The following is a 27,339-nucleotide window of genomic DNA, read 5'->3' as shown; positions in this document are numbered from 1 at the left end:
TGGGAGAAGAAAAGGCTTTTTGGCCCATCAAGCTCGATCCCCCGACTGACCATATCCATTCTCCCCATCATGGGCTCTACTGCTCACACTTAATTTCCACCAAATTACATCAACTCTTCCAGTTCCCCAATGGAAATTAAAAAATGTATCCATCCTCACATTCAAGGAAACTTGGAAAATAGGAGCAGGAGTAGGCCATTCGGCCCTTCGAGCCTGCTCCGCCATTCAATATGATCATGGCTGATCCTCTATCTCAATACCATATTCCCGCTCTCTCCCCGTACCCCTTGATGCCTTTTGTGTCTACAAATCTATCTAGCTCCTTCTTAAATATATTCAGTGACTTGGCCTCCACGGCCTTCCATGGTAGAGAATTCCACAGGTTCACCACCCTCTAAGTGAAGAAATTTCTCCTCATCTCAGTCCTAAATGTCCGTATCCTGAGACTGTGACCCCTCATTCTGGACCCCTCAGCCAAGGGAAATATCCTCCCTGCATCCAGTCTGTCTAGCCCTGTCAGAATTTTATACGTTTCAATGAGATCCCCTCTCATTCTTCTAAATTCGAGTGAATACTGGCCGAGTCGACCCAATCTCTCCTCTTACGACAGTCCTGCCATCCCAGGGATCAGTCTGGTGAACCTTCGCTGCACTCCCTCTATGGCAAGTTATCCTTTCTTAGGTAAGGAGACCAAAACTGCACACAATACTCCATGTGTGATCTCACCAAGGCCCTGTATAACTGCAGTAAGACATCCTTGCTCCTATACTCAAATCCTCTTGCAATGAAGGCCAACATACCATTTGCCTTCCTAACTGCTTGCTGCACCTGCATGTTTGCTTTCAGTGACTGGTGTACAAGGACACTTGTTCATTCAAACTATGCCCTATTACCCAGCACAGGCAACATTCTCCCACCCCTCTCCCTTAGCCTTAACAACACAGGATGATTTATAGCCTGTGGAGTATGTATTAATCTCAGGCCATACGTATCCCTGCAACTCCCTCATATATAATAATTTAGGTCCGTTTTGAAGGTGTTAAGCAACACAGCAGTAATTGCCTTTTTGGGTCTTGTTTGAGGCTTGTTCATTTTAAACCTGTGTCCTTCAGTTCTGCACCCATAGTCCAAGTCAAACAGATTGCTTATGCTCACATGATTTACTCAGCGCTTATGGTGGTCACGTCTATCCATTAATCTTCTTTTCACAATGAAAATGAGTTCAGCCGTACTTCAGTTTAAAGTCTCTTCTGAAGGATAGCAGCACTGACAATGCAGCCCTGCCTCAACGCAACACCATCTGTGCTGTTGGAAGCAGAGCAAGACGCACAATGTCATTTTATTCTCGCCTCCCTGTTGGCCAGTTTAGTGGATAGAATAAAGGCCCTCCCTCTGCTGTCTTAGGAAAGAGTGTTTGGATCTCATGCCAGCGACCACAAGTCCCAGCTGACATGAGAGTTGCCACCTGTCTAGTTTTAGACCAGAGAGTCTGAGTTTAGCATGTGCTATCCAGAAATTTCTATATTGTGAATAGGACAACTCAAAGTCTGAATTTGAAAACAAAAGTCAATTTTTTCCCACTTCAGTGCATTGTGATGTCGAGGCATTAGTTCTTAAGGTTTTGAAGAAGTTCTCATCAGCAGCAAAGCGAACATCAGAACTTAAGGAAAAATTTGTAGGGCTGTGGGGAAGAGCAGGGGGAGTGGGACTAATTGGACAGCTCTTTCAAAGAGCCGGCACAGGCACGATGGACCGAATGGCGGCCTCCTGTCCTGTAAGATTCTATGATTCTAACTGACTGCAGCATACGAATATTCAAACCTTACAAATAAATGTTTCTTTCAGTATTGGTGCTAAAAAAAAATGAACATTGAAAGCTTTGAGGTAGGTGTAAAGCTCCCTGCGCAGTCGGTGAGTGAGTTGAAGCTTTCCCCAGCCCTACAACCCCTCCGAGATCTCTGCGCTCCTCCAATTCTGGCCTCTTGTACATCCCCGATTTTCATCACTCCACCACTGGCGGCCGTGCCTTCAGCTGCTGAAGCCCGAAGCTCTTGAATTCCCTCCCTAAACCTCTCCGCCTCTCTCTCCTCCTTTTAAGACACTCCTTAAAACCTACCTCTTTGACCAAGCTTTAGTCACCTGACCTAATATCTCCTTATGTGGCTCGGTGTCAACTTTTGTTTGATAATCGCTCCTGTGAAGCGCCTTCAGACATTTTATTACGTTACAGGTGCTATATAAATGGAAGTTGTTGTTGTTGTTATTGCATTTTTGGACTTGACAAAAGGTAGCAGTCCCAGTCGGAGCTTGAATCATTCACCGTCTAGACCAGTACAATTCTTAAAAAGAAAAAAGTAGCAAGGCAAAGAAATTTCTAAGTGGAAGCACCGACAAAATGTTGAGTTGGGCTCTGCCCGCACACATGTCACCACTTGCTCTAGGTGTTAAAAAGCTGTCTCTACTGCTGTTAAATAAGTTTTGATGAGTGCGTGCAGTTTTCCAGCGCTGAACAGCAGAACACAAGCACAAACACACTTGGAATGCCAATTAATGCCGAAAAGAAAAAGAAATAGAAATCAGGGGCATTTATTTATAACTGGACAGGAGGAATTATCTGCACTGAATATTGTTTAGTGTTTCATGGACAAGATACCTTAGTAGAGAACTCACATCACAGTGAGAGAAACCCACCCTGCAATCCATGCATGAGTACAGTTTACATATGAAGCATTTAGCTTTAGATTCTTATATATAAGTGCTCTGAAGCAAATACACGATGAGGCGCCTTAAGGACATTGGAAGTACAGCGTGAGAATGGTCCATTCATGACGTTCACCATGACTTTGTGCCTCATGAGTTAAAAAATCAGCGCACAGAAGAGGGGAGTTTTCTATGATATTCGATGGGTTCAGATGAAGAAACACTTCAGTCCATTCAATACCAGGCAGAACACCCACCCAATTCATTCCAGCGTACCTTCAATGGCCACCTGAAATCCAGATGGGACTTCGGTTTCATGTCTCATCTGAAGGACAATGCAACCTTCACTCAATCCAACATCAGCAGCAAATTGTATTTATATAGCACCTGGAATCATAGAGCACAGGAGGCCGCCATTCGGCCCATCGTGTCTGTGCTGGCTTGATGAAAATTATCCAATTAGTCCCATTCACCTGCTCTTTCCCCATAGCCCTACAGTATTCTCCTTTTCAAGTATTTATCCAATTCCCTTTCGAAAGTTACTATTGAATCTGCTTTCACCACCCTTTCAGGTAATGCATTCCAGATCAAAACAACGCGCAGCGTTAAAAAAAAATTCTCCTCATCACCCCCTTGGATTTTTTGCCAATTATCTTAAATCTGTCCCCTCTGGTTACTGATCCCCCTGCCAGTGGAAACAGTTTCTGCCCATCTACTCCATCCCTTCATAATTTTAAACACCTCTATTAAATCTCCCCCCAACCTTCTCTGTTCTAAGGAGAACAATCCCAGCTTCTCCACATAACTGAAGTCCCTCATCTCTGGTATCATGCTGGTAAATCTCCTCTGCACCCTCTCCAAGGCATTTACATCCTTCCTAAAACGTGGTGCCCAGAATTGAACACAATGTTCCAGCTGGGGCCTAACCAGTGTTTTATAAAAGTTTAGCATAACTTGCTTGCTTTTGTACTCTATGCATCTATTTATAAAGCTAAGGGTCCCGTATGCTTTTTTAACAGCCTCATCAATTTGTTTTGCCACCTTCAAAGATTTGCCAATTGCGCATCAGGCATGCTCAAGTTTGCGACCATTGGATTTGAGGGTGTACAGATGGGAGCTATACCACAGGGAACCTGAGGAAGGATATAATGGCCCTGCAGGGAGTGCAGCATAGATTTACTAGAATGATACCTGGACTCCAAGGATTAAATTACGAGGAGAGATTACACAAACTAGGACTGTATTCCCTGAAATACAGAAGATTATGTAGTGATTTGATTGAAGTTTTCAAGATATTAAGGGGAACTGATAGGGTAAATAGAGAGAAACTATTTTCGCTGGTTGGGGAGTTTAGGACCAGGGACATGGCCTAAATGGTAGAGTCAGGACTTTCAGGAGTGAAGTTAGGAAACACTTCTACACGCAAAGGGTGGTAGAAGTTTGGAACTCTCTTCCGCAAACGACAGTTGATGCTAGCTCAATTGTTAATTTTTAAATCTGAGATCGATAGATTTTTGTTAACCAAAGGTATTAAGGGATATGGGGCTAAGGTCACAGAGCAGCCATGATCTCACTGAATGGCGGAACAGGCTCGAGGGCCTAAACGGCCTCTTCCTGTTCCTATGAACGACCAGGTATGGAGAAAGGGAACATTTCACTGGGGAAGAAAGCATCAGAGGTGAGGGGGTGGTTAAGCAAATCAACAGTTGTAGAGATATTGCAGCGAATGGAAGTCCAAAGGCTTGGCAGTTTGAAGTTTTGAGCACGGTTATAAATGACCTGGGGGAGAGTTTATTCCAGGGGTGGATATGGAAGGAAGTGGGGATGATGGAGGGTAAGGGGATGCTGGAATGGAGTGTTGGCCTATGTGCTCAATCCCTCAATTGCGAGCTTGAACCCACAAACTTCTGACTCAGAGGCAAAAGTTCTACCAACTGAGCCAGGGCTGCTATAGATCGTGTTCCTCAGCTCCTCATTAACCACCCCCTACATAAATCTGTTGTAAGAAACGCACATCAAAGAGCTGAGTTTCCTAAATGTGATCCGTACATATTTATATTGACACAAAAGAACCACTCCACGTGGAAACAAGTCCCAGTTGATGAGCTGATGAGGTAGTGGGTGTGGGCGTCATATAATCCTATTACTTATTTCGAGGTCTATTTTTCAAATGTGTCTAAATTTGAATGCAATGTAAGAACTATCACACTTGCTCCATGACAAACTGCTATTGTGCTGCTCCTGTGCTCACACTCAGTGTATTGATTTTAGAATTCTCATCCTTGGTTTCAAATCCTTCCATGGCCTCGCTCCCTCCCTATCTCTGTAACCTCCTCCAGCCCCACAACCCTCCGAGATCTCTGCGCTCCTCCAATTCTGACCTCTTGTGCATCCCCGATTTTAATCGCTCCACCATTGGCGGCCGTGCCTTCAGCTACCGAGGCCCTAAGCTCTGGAATTCCCTCCCTAAACCTCTCCGCCTCTCTCTCCTCCTTTAAAGACGCTCCTTAAAACCTACCTCTTTGACCAAGCTTTTGGTCCTAACATCCCCTTATGTGGCTCGGTGTCAAATTTTGTTTAATTACGCTCCTGTGAAGTGCCTTGGGATGTTTTACTACATTAAAGGCGCCATAAAAATGCAAGTTGCTATTGTTGTATTGAAATTAAGGCTCCTCGCACTGTCTCCTACTCTGAATTTTCTTTCTCAGAACCTCATTGTGCGGCAAGGCTATTAAGAGTTACGGAACCAAGGCGGGTAGGTGGAGTTAAGATACAGATCAGTCATGATCTAAATGAATGGTGGAACAGGCTCGAGGGGCTGAATGGCCTACTCATGTTCCTATGTCCTGTGTTCAAACATGTGGAACTCCTTATTTCCTTCAATCTTCCCTTTTTTCCCTACAGGATTTTGGAAACCAAGCTTGGAATCACCTCGACATTGCTTCCTGATTTACCCCATCTTCTCATTTCCTCCTTTCAGCATTGGTGATGGCCTGCACAATGGGCCTTGGCCATTCGCCATGATTTCTCAATTGAAATAAACAGAATTGAACAAGTGGTATGATTCATATGATTCAATGAATAGTCACTGTTACAAGTGCTCTCAGTCTGCAGTGTTCACAGTGTTATCTGAGGACTGTTGCAAGTGGTTTGTGAGTTTCAAACAGTTGTAACTCATCAACATACAATTTGGGAATGTTTAAATAAAATAACTAACACAAGTACTCCCCTGAATGGTGTTGAAACAGCAAAGGATGAAGTTGAAAGAGACTCAGGAGTCTTAGTAGATTCTATGATAAACATTTCCAGCCAATGCAGAACAGCAATCAAAACAGCAAATAGAACATTGATCCAGATAATCAAAACAGTAGATCATTAACCAGAAGAAGCTGTGGCCAAACTGTAAAATGCTCTGTTCAGACTGCCCCTTGGGTACTGTGTCTAGTGCTGGTCGTTAAGACACAGGGGGACATTCAAGCACTAGAGACAGTCTCCGCCTCTGCCTCAGCTCATCTGCTGCTGAAACTCTCATGCATGCCTTGGTTACGTCCAGACTCGACTATTCCAGTGCTCCACTGGCCGGCCTCCCACCTTGCACCTTCCGTAAACTTGAGCTCATCCAAAACTCTGCTGCCCGTATCCTAACTCGCACCAAGTCCCGTTCACCCATCACCCCTGTGCTCGCTGACCTACATTGGCTCCCGGTCCGGCAACGCCTCGATTTTAAAATTCTCATTCTCATGTTCAAATCTCTCCATGGCCTCACCCCCTCCCTATCTCTGTAACCTCCTCCAGCCCTACAACCCTCCGAGATCCCTGCGCTCCTCCAATTCTGGCCTCTTGTGCATCCCCGATTTTAATCGCTCCACCATTGGCGGCCGTGCCTTCAGCTGCCTAGGCCCTAAGCTCTGGGATTCCCTTCCCTAAACCTCTCCACCTCTCTCTCTTCCTTTTAAGACTCTCCTTAAAATCTACCTCTTTGACTAAGCCTTTGGTCACCTGTCCTAATACCTGCTTATGCGGCTCAGTGTCAAATTTTGTTTGATAATCGTTCCTGTGAAACGCCTGGGGATGTTTAATGGTGTTAAAGGAGATGTATAGATGCAAGTTTTTGTTGTTGTTGAGAGTGCAGAGAAGACCATTCAATGGAAATAAAAATGGGGACAGATGTCAAATGGGTTGCCAATTCGCTATCACCCGTTTTACACCATTGCACAAAGTCAAAATTACTCACCGTGTGCTCGAGTTAGCAATGAGAATTTTCACCCCACCAAGTCTTATGCCCAGGCTCTGAAGAGGAAAATCTGCCCAATTCTTCTTTACAGCGTTAACAGTCACAAGGCCAAAGTCACAAAGGTACAATGGTTTTAACAACTCTATAGGCAAAAATACTGTACAGTGATAACAGGGTTTGAAAGGAACAGGACAGACCAGAAACTCCATATCCCTGTATACCACATTTGCAGGATAATTAAAAGTTGCAAATTCCCTCATAGAGTTCAAATGTTATTGTGAAACAATCTTTTTCTCAAAGAAAATTTGAATGAGAGGGCTCAGCCATTGCAAAAACTTTGTCACACCAATCCAAATACTTATAATCTACTCACCACCCTCACATGAAATGGTTGGCAGGTAACAGCATAAGAGATAAAAGAAAGGGAATGTGAATGAATACAAACAGAAATAGAGAGGCATACATCGGCAAAGATACACAAAGAGGCACACACAAAGGGTAAGAAAAACAGAGATAAAGAGAGGCACAGAGAGAGACACACAGAGCCAAACACACAGACACAAAGAGAGACACATACATAGAAAGAGATACACACACAAAAAGAGATGCAGACAAAGACAGACGCACAGTGCGAGACACACAGACACATAGACAAAGAGAAACACACGGACAAAGAGAGATATACAGAGGCAGAGAGGGACACACAAAAGGAAACACAAAGACCATAAGACCATAAGAGATAGGAGCAGGAATAGGCCATTTGCCCCTTTGAGCCTGCTCCGCCATTTAATGAGATCATGGCTGATCTGATTTTTACCTCAACTCCACTTTCCCGCCTTTTCCCCATATCCTCTGACTCCCTTGCTGATCAAAAATTTGTCTAACTCAGCCTTGAATGTATTCAATGACTCAGCCTTCACAGCTTTTTGGGGTAAAGAATTCCAAAGATTCATGACCCTCTGGGAGAAGAAATTCCTCCTCATTTCCATCTTAAACGGGCAATGCCTTATTCTGAGACCATGCCCCCTAGTTTTAGATTCCCCCATGAGGGGTAACATCCTCTCAGCATCTACCCTATCGAGTCCCCTCAGAATCTTATATGTTTCAATATGATCTTTTCTCATTCTTCTAAACTCCAGTGAGTATAGACCCAACCTGTTCAATCTTTCCTCATAAGACAACCCTTCCATACCCAGAATCAACCTAGTGAACCTTCTCTGAACTGCCTCCAATGCAAGTATATCCCTCTTTAAATAAGGGCACCAGAACTGTACGCAGTACTCCAGGTGTGGTCTCACCAGCACACTGTACAGTTGTAGCATGACTTCCCTGCTTTTAGACTCCATCCCCCTCGAAATAAAGGCCAATGTTCCATTTGCCTTCCGGATGACCTGCTGCACCTGTATGTTGACTTTTTGTGTTTCATATACGAGGACACCCAGATCTCTCTGTACCGCAGCATTTTGTAGTATTTCTCCATTCAAATAATATTTTGCTTTTTTGTTTTTCCTCCCAAAGTGGATGACTTCACATTTTCCCACATCATATTCCATCTGCCAAATTTTTGCCCATTCGCTTGACCTGTCAATATCCCTTTGCAGACACTTTGTGTCCTCATTGCAACTTGCTTTTCCACCTATCTTTGTATTAGCAAATTTGGCCACAATACACTCTGGGCGCTAAATTGGGCCTTGCAGTGCCCATTGTTTCGGCGTTACACGGGCTTTCCGACATCCAAGATGGCGCCTTAGATGCGCACACACATTTCCAGCGTGACGTACGCCAGACGCCATCTTGGTATAGGAGTTAGCGCAGGCGCAGGTAACACCCGCTGAAATCATGTGAAGTAGGGAGAAAATGGCTTCAGTCAGTATGCAACGCTGATTTAAAGTAATAGACACCATTTTGGGACTTAACGCTCAACTCAACGCACAGTCTTAACCCTGACCATCTGAACATGTCTTAGAGTGCCTGGAGGACCCCCACCAGCGGTATTTAAAGGGACCATGCAGGATTTACAGGTTAGTGGCTGGATCATTGCTTCTGGCTGCCGAGACATTTGTAACTGTTTTTGGAGGTCTGCTAGACTTCAAGATTAGGACTAGGGGACATAGCTGAACATTTAGAGCCAGGACGTGCAGGAGTGAAGTTAGAAAATGCTTCTAGACGCAAAAGGTGAGAGACGTTTGGAACGCTCTTCTGCAGATGGCAGTTGACGCTAGCTCACTTGTGAAAGTTAAATCTGAGATTGATAGATTTCTGTGAACCAAGAGTATTAAGGGATATGGGGCTAAGGTGGGTATATGGAGTTAGGTCACAGGTCCACCATGATTTCACTGAATGGCGGAACAGGCTCGACGGGCTAAATGCCACTGCCACTTGCTGCCTCTTGATATGCGCCACCTTCTCCTGCAGGAAAGCAGGACGTGTGTCTGGGTGATGTGCCTGTCATGGTTGAATAGCTGCCAGCGTGTGTGGCCTGTGAGTTGTGGGTGGGCAGCTTGAAACAGTGGTAATATGTAAGGGTGAAAGGAAGCATCTGATTGGAAGAGTTGAGTACTGATGGAAAGAGTTTGTTGGTAAGTGGGTGATAGGGGGTGTCGTGCATGGTGCAGTTGGTAGGAGATGCCATTTGACAGTTGACCACCCTCACCTTGACCGTCATGTCAAAGCATTGAACTTCTTCCTGCACTACATCCGTGTTCATGGCATTGACTTCGTTCCCTACTGCCTTTTGGGTTTATGTCTGGAGGGTCTCTTGCCTCCCCCCACCCCTCCCTCCGCTGCAGATATTGGATGTCCCTCTTTCTGTCCAGCTCCTGCACCAAGGCCCCTGGTGCATCAGCAGAGAGCCTTGGTGCATGCACTCTCGCAGGCCTGTTACAACTCAGATCGGCAGATTGGTGAGGTCTGGCATGCAGATTGGAGGATGTGGGATTTCGTGGTGCGCAAACTTTACTCAATGTTTTAACATAACTCATCAGTGTGTAAACATAGGGACGGGACCTGCATCTGTGCTTTACATGTGCAATGTCTGATCTCCGTTCAGACACCACGCAGAGAGCAGACTGTTATTTTCAGCAAATAACAGATACCAGCTACATTTAAGGGATTCGAACAGACAGCCTGCCTTTAAGAGATTGGAGCTCCCCCTGCTGGTGGAAAGTGTGAATTGCATTGAATTCGAGTTCAACGCTGATTTCCAACACAGATTGCAGGTAAGTCCTCAGGTGTGACGGAAGTCTCGTCCTGCTTGCGCAGGGGCCATTGGGCAGGGGGTAATAGCGGATCGTACTACCCCCGCCCAAAAACAGGCCCTATCCAATTTTCCCCCCTCTGTTCCTTCATCAAGTCATTGATATATATTGTAAATAGTTGAGGCCCCAGCACCGATCCCTGTGGCACCCCACTAGTTACAGATTGCCATTTTGAAAATGACCCTTTTATCCCGACTCTTTGTTTTCTGTCAGTTAGCCAATCCTCTATCCATGGCAGTATATTACCCCCAACACCATGAGCTCTTATCTTGTGCAGTAACCTTTTATGTGGCACCTTATCGAATGCCTTTTGGAAATCCAAACATACTGCATCATTGCTTCCCCTTTATCCACCCTGCCCGTTACTTCCTCAAAGAACTCTAATAAATTTGTCAGACACGATTTCCCCTTCATAAAACCATGTTGTCTCTCCTTGATTGTATTATGAGTCTCCAAATGTTCTGCTACTACTTCCTTAATAATGGATTCTAGCATTTTCCCAATGACAGATGTTAGGCTAATTGGTCTATAGTTACCTGCTTTCTGTCTCACTCCCTTCTTGAATAGGGGTGTTACGTTTGCGGTTTTCCAATCCACTGGGACCTTTCCAGAATCTAGTGAATTCTGGAAGATTATAACCAATGCATCCACTATCTCTGTAGCCACTTCCTTTAAGACCCTCAGATGCAAGCCATCAGGTCCAGGGGCCTTGTCAGCCTTTAGACCCATTAGTTTACCTAATACTTTTTCTCTAGTGAAAGTGATTGTTTTTAGTTCCTCCCTCCCCTTTGCCCCTTGATTTTCCACTATTACTGGTATGTTATTAGCGTCTTCTACGTGAAGACAGATACAAAATATATGTTCAATTTCTCTGCCATTTCCTTGTTTTCCATTATTATTTCCCCAGTCTCATCCTCTAAGGGACCAATGTTTACTTTAGCACAAACAGTGAGACGTACACAAATAGATACACACAAAGAGATACACACAGACAAAGAGATCACACAGGCAAAGAGATACACACAGGCAAAGAGATACACACAGGCAAAGAGATACACAAGGGCAAAGAGATCACACAGGTGAAGAGACATTTGCAGGTAGAGGGACACACAAAGGAAGAGATACACAACGACAACTTACATTGGACAGAAATGGACACACACACACACACACGATACACCATCACATACGGACACACCTATATACACACATACATGTGCACATACACAACACCACACGCAACACACCATATAAACAAAACACTTACATAACAGAACACCACACACCACATACAAAACACATACATAACACAGCACCACATACACACACATACAATTCTTGCTCATTTTTTTTCTGGATTTCAGTTTTCAGGCTGTCCTCATCAAATCACCAGACTTTTCAATCTCTGAGTCTTTAAATTATGCACTACATCTGACATGGGATTCTACAATAAACCTATTTTCTAAGAAGTTTACGGGAAGCCCAGGCTCATCAGCACTGGATGTGCCGGAGGCATGATGATGCCCTCCCATCACACTGCAGGCATGGTCGAGGCAGCAGGGCCAAAATAAAAAAAAACATTTCATTAATTCTGCTGGAGCTGGACTGGAAGAATCCAGAATGAATCCAAATATGTAAATGCAGTGATTGCACGGAATCTGCAAGCTTCTCCAAACTTACCTCCCACTTTCCTGTCAGTGTCTGTCTCTTCAGCTTTATGCTCCAGTGCTCTGAACACATCATTGCACAGTGAGGGACAGTCAGAGCAATGGGGTTGGACAAGGCTAGACCTGGTGGCCCACATGTGACCTCAGGACTCAGGACTATCTCAGCTCCTTCTGGCTGTAGGCTTTAAAGAGGAAAGAGACAAAACAAGGGCGATTAACACATCGATTCACCAGAGTCTGGCCAGAACACAACCAGTCAACTGGACGAGCTGAAGAACAAGCATACCATCAATATAGGTTGGAAGTTACTGTCTATCATAATAGCGCACAAACAATTAACATGCATGCATAGTATCCTCTGACTGCTATTTTAACAGAGGCAATTATTAATTTGTTCCAAAAAGGTTAATGCCTCAGTTAAAATAGTGGACAAAGGAGCGTCTAATGAATGCGTTAAATATTCAGACGTGAGTATCGACAACAGTAATTTATAGGCTTTTGCGACCAGTCTGGGCCATCAAGTTGCATCTGAATTACTGATTGCAGGTAGCAAACTGGTTACTGAGAAAAAGCTTCCAGTAACAGTCCAACTGGTGACAACAGGGATCTCTGAAGGAGTTTGAAAAGTTCACTTCATTACATAGAAGTTAAGAGCTTTTAAAAAAAATTAGAAGAGCAGTGGCTTATAAATTAGACTGTGCACTTGTTCGAAGGATGATGGAGCGCCCTGCAGAGTTACTGTTCGTACCCTCACTACAGTGTGCTACCAACTTCAACTCTTAAATACTGTGGATCTGCTGTTTAACTAAAATACACAAGCTAACGAACAACAACTATCTGAATGTATTAAATACTACTCATGGTGTTGCTCGTGATGAATTGGTGAAAACGCAGCTGTATAATGTCAGGAACATTATAGGATTTAATGTATAATGTATTGCTCTGTTGCTAAGGTGATGTAGTGACTAATGAGACCTGTCGCTGAGGCCACAAAACTTAACTGCTATAAGCAGGCACATCCTGAGGTCAATTATAGACCAGTTGCTGCTGCTGAGGGAAGTTTGGCTGCAGATTGGCCGTTGCTCATACATCCTTAGTCCCTCCATTTGGGAAGGAGGGCAAGTTACGAAGCTCAGAGGTGATCAGCGATTTAAAAAAAAAACTTTTTCAAGAAGCTACTTGTTCAATGGTCGGTTGCCCATCTGTTTAATTGTGATTATTTGCTGTCCGTGAATCATGTTTGAGCCAAATGGGTGCAAGCCTGACACAAACTTTACAAGTGTAACACTTTCAAGTGTGACGGATGCTCCAGATGGAAGACTTCCAGAAAGATAGACAGATTATAATCGGCACTGATTTTCAACATTGGTTTTCAATCATGAAATGGAATAAACCAGTACACAGACCTTCAAATGTCTACATAATCATAGCCACTGCTCTCCAAAAGTAATTCATTGCATGAAAGGTCTTGAGACATTTCAATGACGTGATAAATCCAAATATTTCTTTTCTTCTTTCTCAATTGATCATTTAAAAAAAGCTAGTCAATATTAAATTATGTGAAAACAAAGATATTTTTACACGGGAACACAGGAGTGGACAGGAACAAAAAAAATCATTGTGGTCAACCTAGTCAGGACACAAGTTAGCAAAATGCCTACCCTGTCACACCCCTTAATTACTCTCTCTGCCAAATATCCACCCCACTCCCTCTTGAGCTTTTCTTGAATAAATCTCAAGTTAGAAAATAAAAATGGCAGAAAACTATTAATGAAAGACAGCTGGCCTTTTTTAGAACCTTAATATGTGACTCAGAAGCATCTCAAGTAATGAATCACTTTGGAGTTCAGTGGCTGTTGTTATGCAACACGGCAAACAATTGTACACAGCAAGATCCTGCAAACGGCAAGGAGGTGAATAACCAGTTAATCAGTTTTTAGTGGGAGGAATGTTGGCCAGGACTTTGGGACAGCTCTGTACCCTTCTTCCATGGAATTTGTTGCATCCATCTGAACTAGGGCTTTGGTTTAACATCTCATCTGAAGAATGGCACCTCCGACAATATAGCATACTCTTAGTACAACATTGGAGTGCCAGCCGAGATTATGTGCTCTAGTTCTGGAGTGGGGCTTGAACTCACAACTTTCTGATTCAGATATGAAAGTGCTTCCAATTGAGCCAAGCTTGTACACTAAACCAGGATTTCCAAACTATGACCCGTGGGCTTCATGTGTCCATGAGCCTTGGCAATCTGGGCCACAAACCCCAGGCAATTCAGACCTATTTGTGCTTATTCACAAGTTTGCCCTGTTTGAATTTCATGAGTTTATAGGTTTGCAACGGGTTGTTGTTGTCACTGTTGCCTTACTGGTGGACAATGCCCCAATCTGAACCCATCAGTAGCTTGTTATTGGCACACTGATTTAAACTTTGTACCTGGCCGTTAAGGCTCCATAATGCTTACTAATGCTTACTTGTGACCCATAAAGGCACTTTCGACACTACTGCTCTAAGTTAAGATTAAGGTTTAAAAAAAAACTGCACCAAAAATCAAATTGTATTTCCCATATTTTATTCAAATTGAGCTGTGTTGATATGTGTAAGCCATACAAAGAGGGGAAATGTTGCAGATTTTTTGAACTTTTGAAAATTCATTGATTAAATTCTTGCATGACATGTAATGAAGAGTTTATTTCTGGATGATGTCTCAAATCCAAGGGTTTAGCCTGGAGCAGGACCATCTGTCTGCAAAGCTGAACACATCACACCATGGTCAAAACCCAGGAGAGGCTTTTATTCATAGCAAGATGGAGAGATGTTCTTGCAATGCAAAGTGCACAAGTTCGCTCCCTGTTAGAAAAAAAGGAGCAAATATATACTCGTGTGGCAGCCTGACTAACTTCCCATGAGCAGCAATACAAATGAGCACAACGAGAAGAAACATCTAACTTTAGATACTGGTGTTGTCTTGGGATACAGAAACATTTGATGATACCACTGCTACCAAGCTCTGAAACTATCAAGCACAGTTCTGTACCTTTTTTTTTAAACTTTGTGTTCAATCTTCCAGGACAATTGTTTTGCAAAAACATTAGGACCAATCTGACTCAAAGACACTTTTTGTTTTTTAAACAGTGTGCAATGGAAGTAGTTAAGAGACTCCATGCATACCAAGAATGAGTTGGATATACTTCACTCAGTTCCAAATATACCTCATGTTGGGTAACAGGTCAGTGCAGGATGGAGAGCAGATGGTATGGAAAATCTGTAAATGCTTTGGTAAAGGAGAATGCATCCAAGTGAGTGATCACGATAGAGCCTCAGGGGAGATACAGCAAACATATGCATCCTGGTTTATTTTATTCAACACTTTTTGCACTGTACAACACCTGTATTAACTGCTGGAATTATCATTCACCAACATTCCCAATGCCAGCAGTCTAAATGATTGTAGATGTGTATCCCTAAGTGGGGAAATTTGTGTAAAGAAATTGTTGAAAATTGCGGGCAGTTTCACGTGGGGGCCAGGTTATGCTCCTTGTCCGCAGCACATTCTTGGAAAATCGGCCCAAACCTGAATTTTGTGCATCAATCTATTGCTCCTTTTCTGCTGCTTAATGCTTTAGAACTGTGGCTTGGATGCATAACATAAAACTGCCTTCAGGTCATTGCTAAATAGCTGATTTTCTATCCGAATGGCCTACAGGAGTGCATGAGCGCATCTCACTTCACGGGGGCTGATCTGACGAGATTTTTCCGAGATGCGTTCATTTTAATATGTGAAATGGAGGTGGTGATCTTAACCCAGTTTCCAGGGGGAACATGATGGCTCCACAGCACAAGTGTGGTTTTATTGGTAATCTCATGGAGAGAGGCTACAAAGATAGTCTAGTGTGGGAAAAGGAAAAGTCTCACTCTGATGTAATAAGGGATGTTTTTCTGGGGATACATCCTCAGGTACATTATTGGGACAGAATGGAGGTTTCTTCACTGTGCAGGTTGGAGAGCTCAGGGCTGTCACCAGGGGTCTAAAATTGGAAAGTGCTCCATTCCCAGGTGCGATTATCACTTGTCTCTCTGAGTTCAGAAAATAAAGCCATCAAATCGATTCAAAGGAAGATACAACTCAAGAATTCTACAGCGGTGGCCAACTGATCTAGTGTTGTAGCATGACAATATGCTGCACCAAACAATGGAAATTTGCACTGTGCTTCCTCACATATTGGGCTCGATTTTCGCGTCGGGTTTCCGGCGGGTTTCCAGCGGGGGGGGCCCCAAAAATCCCGACATCCGGTCACGTGACCGGATCGCGCCACGATCCCGACCACTTCCGGGTTCCCCGATGACGTGCGGGGGTGCGTGCGCGGCCCCCGCTGGTGGGAATCCCGCAGGCAATTAAAGCCAGCGGGATGCCACTTGAGTGCATTTATTTTGCTTGTTCAGGTCATTAACTGACCTGATTAAGGGACTGTGTGTGATTTTGGAGAAACATGGGACTGTTTCACACACTGGGGGAAACAGTCCTAGTTGAACTGGACGTGTTGCAGCCGTCAGCCTGTGGCAGCTGCAAAGGTCCATTTGACAGGGGGGGCGGGGGGAGACCCTCACCCATTGCAGGAGGCCGCTCTGTCACTTGGGACAAAGTTTGGCCTCCACCACCCCCCTCCTGACGGTCAAAGTCACCAACCTGCACACTCACCCCGGGGTCCGGAGACATGTGCCTACCTTGCGGACCCCCTCAGATGTACATATTGCGGATGGGGGCCGCCGTAGCTGCAGTCATGACTTCCTCGGAGGGCGCACAACATCACCAGCCTCACCATCCACGCCGTCCACCTCTGACACGTGGAGCTCCACAACAGAGTGCTGTGACACATCCACCTGTACAGCAGGAGGGAGGGCTACCGCAGAGAGAGACACGTCGCAGAGGGCACTACCCTCGCCACAGGGTCCACAGCCCAAGGCGCAGCTCCCCGGACCTCTCTGAGCAGCAGTGCACACGGAGCTGCAGATTCACTCGACATGTAGTCGTGGACATCTGCAGCCTCTTTCATGCCGAGCTGCTCCTGGCTGGCCCCAGCACCATCTGCTTACCTGTCGCTGCCAAAGTCACCACTGCCCTCCACAACTTCTCCTCCGCATCCTTCCAGGGTGCAGCCGGGTACACCGCCGATGTCTCTCAGTCGTCTGCGCGGAAGAGCCCTGCAAATACACCTGCACCTACTCTGCAGTAACAAAATGGGTGGCATCAGTGGTGGGTCCTCATAGTGATACCCAGGAGCGGGCATTATTGCACAAAACAGACAGGATTCGCGGAGACATGGCAGTGGTGGTGCCAATATAATGTGTGATGTGAGTTGTTCTGAAATTCAATATAGGTAACACCCATGACAAATCCTCAAACACCCTTGTGCATCCCCTTCATGCTCACGACACGTTTGCCTTACGCTGCCTACTGCACATATGTGATGCATGCCCTGTGGCTGCAGCACAGGTGGTGGCAGGTTGAGTGAGGCTGGCCGTGAGGGAGATGCACAAGAGGGTGCGTATGGGATAGAGCCATGAGATTATATGAGGATTGGGTTGCGTGTTAGTGGCGGGGTGAGTACTCGCGAGGTGAGTAGGTGCAGGTAAGATGAGGATGGGGTTTGAGTGGGTATGAGTGGTGATGTGACAGAGTAGTGTTGGCGGTGCCGAAGGAGATGTGGGGTGGGGGCAGTGTTGTGGCAGACGGAGTGTAGGGGAAAGACTACGTGTTCTCACTGTGGCTGACCTACTGCGGTCATTGGAGCGCCTCCTGCACTGTATGCAGGTGGGCGATATGTTGGTGGCGCAGGTGACCCCCTCTGCCACCTCGAGCCAGGCCTTCTTGGTGGCAGAGGCAGGCCGCTTCCTCCCGCCCGCCGGGTGGAAGATCTCTGTCCTCCCCCTCCTCCTCACCCCATCTGATGGTACCTGGGGTGAGGCATCATTAAACTAGGAGCAGCCTTCCCCCTGGGCTGCTCCATGCTGTAATTTGTTCCATTGGTTGCAGCATCGGTCAGTGGAGGACTGCCCCTTTAACTAGAGAGCCTCCAGCTGACAGATCGTACTGCGCATGCGTAGCCCGCCCGACGCGCAGACCAGCAGCGCGGATCCCGGAGGAGCAGGTAAGTGGATCCAATTATTGGATTGCCTGCTACGATCGCGCGGGCAACCCACTAATTTCACCGGGCGCGGAGGCCACGCACCCGAAACCCAACCCGCCGGAAACCCACAGGCCTGGTAACATCAGGCCCATTGAGTGAATCCTTCTCAGGTACCGCAACGGAGAGAGGCACCAGGAGAGGCAAAGCTCTGCCTGACTGAAAGGGAAGGAAAATGACAAGTCAACCGTCTCAAGTCCAATTATAGAGCAATATCCTCAGTTGGGTGTGATATTTCCATGATTTTGCCACATCCCTTCACGCTTGGGTTAGGAACCTAGTTTGGTGTTGGGAGAATTGAATGGGGAAGAATTTTCTTTTAAGTTGGGCAGAGACAGAAAAGCAAAATCTATTGAAGATCAAGAAAGCTCTTATTTAATAATTCTTAATGAATTTCCTTTATCTTGTGAGAAAACCACCTACAGAGTTCTGAAGCATGCAAGAATATTGAAGAAATGAGATCTTTCTGTGCCATTGGATGCAAGGCTCAGAGTTTCAGCTTTGTTTCTTATTTCCTTTTTTTTATGTGCTTGGAATTATTCTCCCAGGATTATTTCACTGACAAGTCTGCAGGCTTTTAATTACTGTCGTGCTGAGACTGTCACTGCAGTGGTGTCAGAATAATTTTATGTTTTTAGGAATTGAAATTTGGGTGTAGAATGACAGATCAACATTGCTTTGAAAAAAATAATGAAGGGAAAATGTTGTTTTAGCAATTACTCTCTTCTCATTGGGTGTTACTCCATTCTAGCGGCAGGACATAAAAACAAGGACTCTGGGTGCCATCAAAGGGGCTCAATAGCCTACCAAAAGTGCCATTCAAGGCCGATCCTTTCCTCAAAGATGAACAACTCATTACTCTGTGAGGACTGTCAACAAGCTGGATGTTAAATGAGCAAACTCACTTAAGCAAGTCTGAGTGACACCCAGCTCTGGGACTCAAACTCCAACATTTTCTCCTGGGGCAAATAAATGCCCAACTGATTGAGACTCCAGTATATTTAATTTAATTTCACTGTCATCTGCACACATATTTGATGCATTCAGCATAATCTTGCTACCTCATGTGCGTGTTTTTTCCCCCTTGTTAAGCAGATTCCTGTACCACAAGTCCAATTTTGTAAAAATCAGGCTCATGTCTATATTCAAATTCAATGCCAAAGGTTCATCAAGGCTCGGGCACAGAAAATTTCGCCATGATTAAAGTTTAAGTGTTGAAATTCATCAACTTGCTACTGTGCCAAGGTTAGTGCAATTTGTAACTTGACTGCCTGCCATGATGGAGGTGTAGGAGTTGGAAATCAAGGCCACATGTTTATCAAGTTGATTTCAGGATGCTGTGCATCTGGGAAGGCAAATGATCACCTTTTAGGATTGATACACAATGGCTGTAAACAGCTTTGGAAACATTCGTAAAGATGCATCCAGCATTGGGAAAACCTGACTTGAGATAAATGGTAACAAACCTTTTGACTTATCTAGAAAACTGCATGTGTGTCGGGTACCGTAACCTGCTAGAACTTGTCTTTCAGAGGCCCTGTCTGCTCTCTCAGGTAAAAGATCCCATGGCACTATTTTGTAGAAGAGCAGGGGTGTTCTCCCGGTGTCCTGGCCAGTATTTATTCTCTCAACCAACATGACTAAAAAACTAACTGGTCATTATCACATTGCTGTTGGTGGGACCTTGCTTTGCACAAACTGGCTGCCGTGTTTCCTATGTTACACTTCAAAAGTGCTTTATTGGCTGTAAAGCGCTTTGGGATGTCATGAGATCATGAAAGGCGCTATTTAAATGCAAGTCTTTATTTCTTTCTATATGAAGCAACTGAGGTTAAACATGCAAAGATGTAGCTCCTGTCAATTATACAGGATATGTTGGCAGAATACAACAATCGCTTATGTTTTGTTAAGAACTAGTTGAATCACCAGGAGAGATCCACCCAATCTCAACATAATTAGAAGCGCACTCATGTGTTATTATAACAAACTATAATTAGGTGAGGTGAAGATAATTATTTATAATAAATACCCTTAATAGTTCTGATATTTCAGTTGGAACTTTCAATAGCACATTGCTAATGAAATGAAGCATTAAGAATAGATAATGACTATGTTTGACTTTTTTAAAACCATGCAATTAGATTCCAAAGCTTTAATTATTTGCTATTAAAAATATTCCAGACAAACAGTATAATTTTATACTTTTTTTCATGGAACGCCCACAAACCAAATCTCCCATTTAAAGGCAACTCAAACTGCCCAGGCACTTCATTGTATTTTCCAGCTTGTTTCTGTGTCTGGGGATTACCAGACCATGAAAGATCCACTTTAATAATTCCAATTCTCTACTTCAATCGACGTTCTAATTTCTCCCATAAGAACATAAGAAATAGGAGCAGGAGTAGGCCATGCAGCCCCTCGAGCCTGCTCCACCATTCAATAAGATCATGGCCGATCTTCGACCTCAACTCCACTTTCTCGCCCGATCCCCATATCCCTTGATTTCTTTAGAGTCCAAAAATCTATCGAACTGTGCTTTGAATAAACTCAACGGCTCAGCATCCACTGCCCTCTTGGGTTGAGAATTCCAAAGATTCACAACCCTCTGCATGAAGACATTTCTCGTCATCATGGTCCTAAATGGCTGACCTCTTATCCTGAGACTATGTCCCCTAGTTCTAGACTCTCCAGCCAGGGGAAACAGCCTCTCAGCATCTACCTTGTCAAGCCCTCTCAGAATCCTATATGTTTCAATACGATCACCTCTCATTCCTCTAAACTCCAGGGAATATAGGCCCATTCTACTCAACCTCTCCTCATAGGACAACCCTCTCATCCCAGGAATCAATCTAGTGAACCTTCATTGCACTGTCTTTAAGGCAAGTATATCCTTCCTTAGGTAAGGAGACCAAAACTGTACACGGTACTCCAGGTGTGGTCTCACCAAAGCCCTGTACAATTGCAGCAAGACTTCCTTATGCTTGTACTCCAACCCCCTTGCAATAAAGGCCAACATACCATTTGCCTTTCTAATTGCTTGCTGTACCTGCATGTTAACTTTTTGTGTTTCGTGTACAAGGACACCCAAATCCCTCTGAACACCAACATTTAATAGATTCTCACCATTTAAAAAATATTCTGTTTTTCTATTCTTCCTACCAAAGTGAATAACTTCACATTTCCCCACATTATATTCCATCTGCCACCTTCTTGCCCACACACTTCAGACTTAACCTGTCGATGTCCCTTTGCAGCCTCTTTGTGACCTCCTCACAGCTTACTTACCCATCTAGCTTTGTATCGTCAGCAAACTTGGATACATTACACTCGGTCCCTTATTCTAAGTCATTAATATAGATTGCAAATAGCTGACACCCAAGCACTGATCCTTGCGGCACCCCACTGGTTACAGCAGGCAACCTGAAATCCGTTTATTCCTACTCTCTGTTTTCTGTCCATTAACCAATCCTCTATCCATATTAATATATTACACCCAACCTCATGAGCCCTAATCTAGTGTAACAATCTTTTGTGTGGCACCTTATCGAATGCCTTTTGAAAATCCAAACATACTACATCCACAGGTTCCCCTTTATCTACCCTGCTAGTTACATCTTCAAAAAACTCGAATAGATTTGTCAAACACGATTTCCATTTCATATAACCATGTTGACTTTGCCTAATCATATTGTAATTTTCTCAGTGCCCAGTTACCACGTCCTTAATAATGGATTCCAGCATTTTCCTGATGACTGATGTCAGGCTAGCTGGCCTGTAGTTCCCTGTTTGCTCTCTCCCTCCTTTCTTATATTTGCTGCTTTCCAATCCACTGGGACCATTGTAGAATCTAGGGAATTTTGGAAGATCACAACCAATGCATCCACTATCTCTGCAGACACCTGTTTTATAAACTATATCCCTGACTACAAGGGACCTCAACAATGCAGAACGCAGAATGCACCTTTTCCCATTCCAATGTAGAATTCTGCAGAATGTAAAAATCACACACATTTTAATATATTTTACCTCTTACCTGGTTTCTCCTTGATTGACTGCAATGTACATTTCACATGAACTCCCCTCCGGAATTGCTCCCAGTGGAACCAATAAACGGACTCCTGATATTGAAAAAAAATGATTGTTAGTTTCACAAGCATACAAAGATGAAGTTATAAATTTTGGCAAATGTAACATCAATAACTGGGGCAAGGACTGAGGATTATCAATGGAAGGATAAAGTTATTTATTCACACAGATGATTATTAGAACATGAAATGGCTAGAAAGGCAGAAAGAATATCATTTAAAAAGGAATTAAATGAGTATTAATTGGGTTTGGGGAAAGGGCAGAGAGGATTAGACAGCTCCAAAGAAAATCTAGCATGGATGCAATGGGCTGGCTGGCTTCGTTCTGTGTTTTAATTTTTCCAATTTTCTATGTAAAGACTTCAGGGAAGTCAGCAGGTATTTTGGTCGTCCTGTGTCTTGCAATCTGTCTGCTTCATCTCAGCTCCCACTTGTTGAAAAAAAATAAGACAACAAAGTGCAGCTCACTCCTTCCAGTCTGATACCTGCTTGTGCTGTTCATCTGCAGTTTTTGTTTCAGTGAATGTGAGCGCTGTGCGTACCACGTATCTGCTGGTGCTGACATTCGTGGCAAATGTTGGGAAACCAGCAAGGACAATGGATTCAGGTTTACACACACTCACAGACATGCACACACGCAAGTACACACAGAGTTCAAGCTGTTGCAGGGTTCAGCGCTCAGTGTCAAGTCATGATTAATTTTGAGCACTGATTAAAAAATCCTGGAGGGTAAAATTCAACTTCTGCAGGGACCTAAAATGAGCAGTAGCGGGTTGGCCGCCCTCCCCATATCGCACCCGATTTGCCTCTCCATTAAAACAGCGGGCAGTGGAACCTTCCGTGAATATTTGAAGCAGGGTGCCACCACGTGAGAATAAACCTCCATGTGAGAGAAGACTCCCCTTCTCTCTGTGGGATACTAACTAATGTGTTCTTATGAAATTCCTCTCTCCCACCTGTCAGTGATGGTGTTAACCCGCTTAGAATAAATGGACGACTTCTTCATAAGTTATTCAACGGTTATTTCAGTGCAATTTCAAAGCCACTGTTTTTAAGTTATTCAGATGAGCTCATGTCAGTAGATTTTTAAAAAAAAGTTTCTGCACTTACCTTCTTGCTTTGTCTGCCTTGGCTCAGTTGGTGGGACTTTCGCCTCTAAGTCAGAAGGTGGTGGGGTCAAGTCCCATTCCAGGGGCTTGAGCACAAAATCTAGGCTGACACTCCCGTGCAGTACTGAGGGAGTGCTGAACCTTTGGAGGTGCTGTCTTTCGGATGAGATCGTTAAACCGAGACATCTACCCTCTCAGGTGGACAGAAAAGATCCCATGGCACTATTTTGACGAAGAGCAGGGGAATTCTCCCTGGTGTTCTGACCAATATTTATTCCTCAACTAACATCGCTAAAACAGATTATTTGTTCATTGCCGTTTGTGGGACCTTGCTGTGAGCAAATTGGCCGCTGCGTTTCCTACATTACAACAATGACTACTCTTCAAAAGTACTTCATTGGCTGCACAGTGCCTTGGGACGTCCTGAGCTTGTGAAAGGTGCGAGATAAATGCAAGTTCTTTGTTTTGCCGAGATGTCTCAAAATGCTTCACACAATGAAATACTTTTCTTTTTGGAGTGCAGTGACTGTTATGCAGGCAAACACGACAGGCAGCAACCTCTCATGAGCACATTGGTAGTTCCTTCATATGATTTCTGGGTGAGAATTTGGAATCTTTCCATGTTAATTTTTTAATAATAAAGAAAAAGAACAAGCACGCAAAATGCACCACAATTGGGCAAACCAGAGTATTCACAAGTTAATCCAAAATGGTCGAGTTTGGGTCTCTCCGGGTTCTCAACATGATTCAGTTCTCACGTCTGATCAAAGAGAATTAGAAATTATGACTGTTTCTAAATGTGAACTCTGGCAGCAACTGTACATTCATTACAATCACTGCACTCATAAGTTGTAGACCCAGAGCATTTTTGCTCTGTCTCAATTATTCACAATATTTATTAACGACTTAGATGAAGGCATAGAAAGTCTCATATCTAAGTTTGCCAATGACACAAAGATCGGTGGCAGTGTAAGCAGTGTAGATGAAAACATAAAATTACAAAGGGATATTGATAGATTAGGTGAATGGGCAAAACTGTGGCAAATGGAATTCAATGTAGGCAAATGTGGTAATTAACTTTGGATCAAGAAAGGATAGGAACATAGGAACAGGAGTAGGCCATTCAGCCCCTCGTGCCTGCTCCGCCATTTGATAAGATCATGGCTGATCTGTGATCTAACTCCATATACCTGTCTTTGGCCCATATCCCTTAATACCTTTGGTTGCCAAAAAGCTATCTATCTCAGATTTAAATTTAGCAATTGAGCTAGTATCAATTGCCGTTTGCGGAAGAGAGTTCCAAACTTCTACCACCCTTTGTGTGTAGAAATGTTTTCTAATCTCGCTCCTGAAAGGTCTGGCTCTAATTTTTAGACTGTGCCCCCTACTCCTAGAATCCCCAACCAGCGGAAATAGTTTCTCTCTATCCACCCTATCTGTTCTCCTTAATATCTTATAAACTTCGATCAGATCACCCCTTAACCTTCTAAACTCTAGAGAGTACAACCCCAATTTGTGTAATCTTTCCTCGTAACTTAACCCTTGAAGTCCGGGTATCATTCTAGTAAACCTACGCTGCACTCCCTCCAAGGCCAATATGTCCTTCCGAAGGTGCGGTGCCCAGAACTGCTCACAGTACTCCAGGTGTGGTCTAACCAGGGTTTTGTATAGCTGCAGCATAACTTCTGCCCCCTTGTACTCCAGTCCTCTAGATATAAAGGCCAGCATTCCATGAGACAAATTGATTATTTTCTGCACCTGTTCATGACACTTCATTGATCTATGTACCTGAACCCCTAAGTCCCTTTGGACATCCACTATTTTTAACATTTTACCATTTAGAAAGTACCCTGTTCTATCCTTTTTTGATCCAAAGTGGATGACCTCACATTTGTCTACATTGAATTCCATTTGCCACAGTTTTGCCCATTCACCTAATCTATCCATATAGCTTTGTAATTTTATGTTTTCATCTACACTGCTTACAATGCCACCAATCTTTGTGATGTGGAGATGCCGGTGATGGACTGGGGTTGACAATTGTAAACAATTTTACAACACCAAGTTATAGTCCAACGATTTTTATTTGAAATCTACAAGCTTTCGGAGGCTTCCTCCTTCCTCAGGTAAATGTCAGGAGCTCCTTGAAGCCTACGCATTTATACATCATAGAACAATTGTAAACAATTTTACAACACCAAGTTATAGTCCAGCAATTTTATTTTAAATTCACAAGCTTTCGGAGGCTTCCCCCTTCGTCAGGTGAACGATGTGACATCGTTCACCTGACGAAGGGGGAAGCCTCCGAAAGCTTGTGAATTTAAAATAAAATTGCTGGACTATAACTTGGTGTTGTAAAATTGTTTACAATTGTCAACCCCAGTCCATCACCGGCATCTCCACATCATCATAGAACAATACATGGTGTTTACAGACTGCCCCTGCAACTGCCCGTTGCCAAGGCAATCACCGTGTTCAGACAGAGAGGTGTCACCTACAGAACCCCCGAATACACATTCAACAAAAAAACAAACAGGAAAAAAAAACAGAGAGAGAGAGAGGCAGAAACATCCGGAAGGCAGAGAAAGCCAGCAAATGACCCATTATATTAAAAACAGATAGCTTTTGTTCGCTGGTGGGGTAACGTGTAGCGTGACATGAACCCAAGATCCCGGTTGAGGCCATCCTCATGGGTGCGGAACTTGGCTATCAATTTCTGCTTGACGATTTTGCATTGTCGTGTGTCTCGAAGGCCGCCTTGGAGAACGCTTACCCGAAGATCGGTGGCTGAATGTCCCTGACTGCTGAAGTGTTCCCCGACTGGGAGGGAACCCTCATGTCTGGCGATTGTTGCGCGGTGTCCGTTCATCCGTTGTCGCAGTGTCTGCATGGTCTCGCCAATGTACCATGCTCTGGGGCATCCTTTCCTGCAGCGTATGAGGTAGACAACGTTGGCCGAGTCACAGGAGTATGAACCGTGCACCTGGTGGGTGGTGTCCTCTCGTGTGATGGTGGTATCTGTGTCGATGATCTGGCATGTCTTGCAGAGGTTAGCGTGGCAGGGTTGTGTGGTGTCGTGGACGCTGTTTTCCTGAAAGCTGGGTAATTTGCTGCGAACGATAGTCTGTTTGAGGTTGGGTGGCTGTTTAAAGGCGAGTAGTGGAGGTGTGGGGATGGCCATAGCGAGGTGTTCGTCGTCATTGATGACATGTTGAAGGCTGCGGAGAACATGGCGTAGTTTCTACGCTCCGGAATCAGTTTCTTTCTTGGACACACGAATCTCTATCAAAGACGGGCACTTCAGCACCTCACTCTACCGCAAGCCCACGGACAACCTCACGATGCTCCACTTTTCCAGCTTCCACCCTAACCACGTCAAAGAGGCCATCCCCTATGGACAGGCCCTGCGAATACACAGGGTCTGCTCAGACGAGGAGGAACAGGATGGACACCTACAGACTCTGAAAGACGCCCCGGTAAGAACAGGATATGATGCTCGACTCATCGATCGACAGTTCCGACGGGCCACAGCGAAAAATCGCATAGACCTCCTCAGAAGACTAACACGGGACGCAACCAACAGAGTACCCTTCGTCGTCCAGTACTTCCCCGGAGCGGAGAAACTACGCCATGTTCTCCGCAGCCTTCAACATGTCATCAATGACGACGAACACCTCGCTATGGCCATCCCCACACCTCCACTACTCGCCTTTAAACAGCCACCCAATCTCAAACAGACTATCGTTCGCAGCAAATTACCCAGCTTTCAGGAGAACAGCGTCCACGACACCACACAACCCTGCCACGCTAACCTCTGCAAGACATGCCAGATCATCGACACAGATACCACCATCACACGAGAGGACACCACCCACCAGGTGCATGGTTCATACTCCTGTGACTCGGCCAACGTTGTCTACCTCATACGTTGCAGGAAAGGATGCCCCGGAGCATGGTACATTGGCGAGACCATGCAGACACTGCGACAACGGATGAACGGACACCGCGCAACAATCGCCAGATATGAGGGTTCCCTCCCAGTCGGGGAACACTTCAGCAGTCAGGGACATTCAGCCACCGATCTTCGGGTAAGCGTTCTCCA

At 44.6% G+C, this 27,339-nt stretch overlaps 1 protein-coding gene across 1 annotated transcript in view; it reads right to left on the bottom strand.

Moving 5' to 3' along the window:
* Positions 1 to 27,339, bottom strand: part of LOC137336033 (netrin receptor UNC5D-like) — a 203,488-nt gene that overhangs the window by 22,798 nt on the left and 153,351 nt on the right. Inside the window, exons 13-14 of the mRNA XM_068001535.1 lie at positions 22,077 to 22,161; positions 11,872 to 12,040 (exon numbers count right to left, since the gene is read on the bottom strand). Coding sequence (XP_067857636.1) covers positions 11,872 to 12,040; positions 22,077 to 22,161 — 254 coding nt within the window. The remainder of the gene's footprint in view (positions 1 to 11,871; positions 12,041 to 22,076; positions 22,162 to 27,339) is intronic.

Source organism: Heptranchias perlo, chromosome 20 (genome assembly GCF_035084215.1).
Source record: "Heptranchias perlo isolate sHepPer1 chromosome 20, sHepPer1.hap1, whole genome shotgun sequence".
Classification (NCBI taxonomy): domain Eukaryota; kingdom Metazoa; phylum Chordata; class Chondrichthyes; order Hexanchiformes; family Hexanchidae; genus Heptranchias; species Heptranchias perlo.
This window is presented reverse-complemented; position numbering and strand designations above follow the sequence as displayed.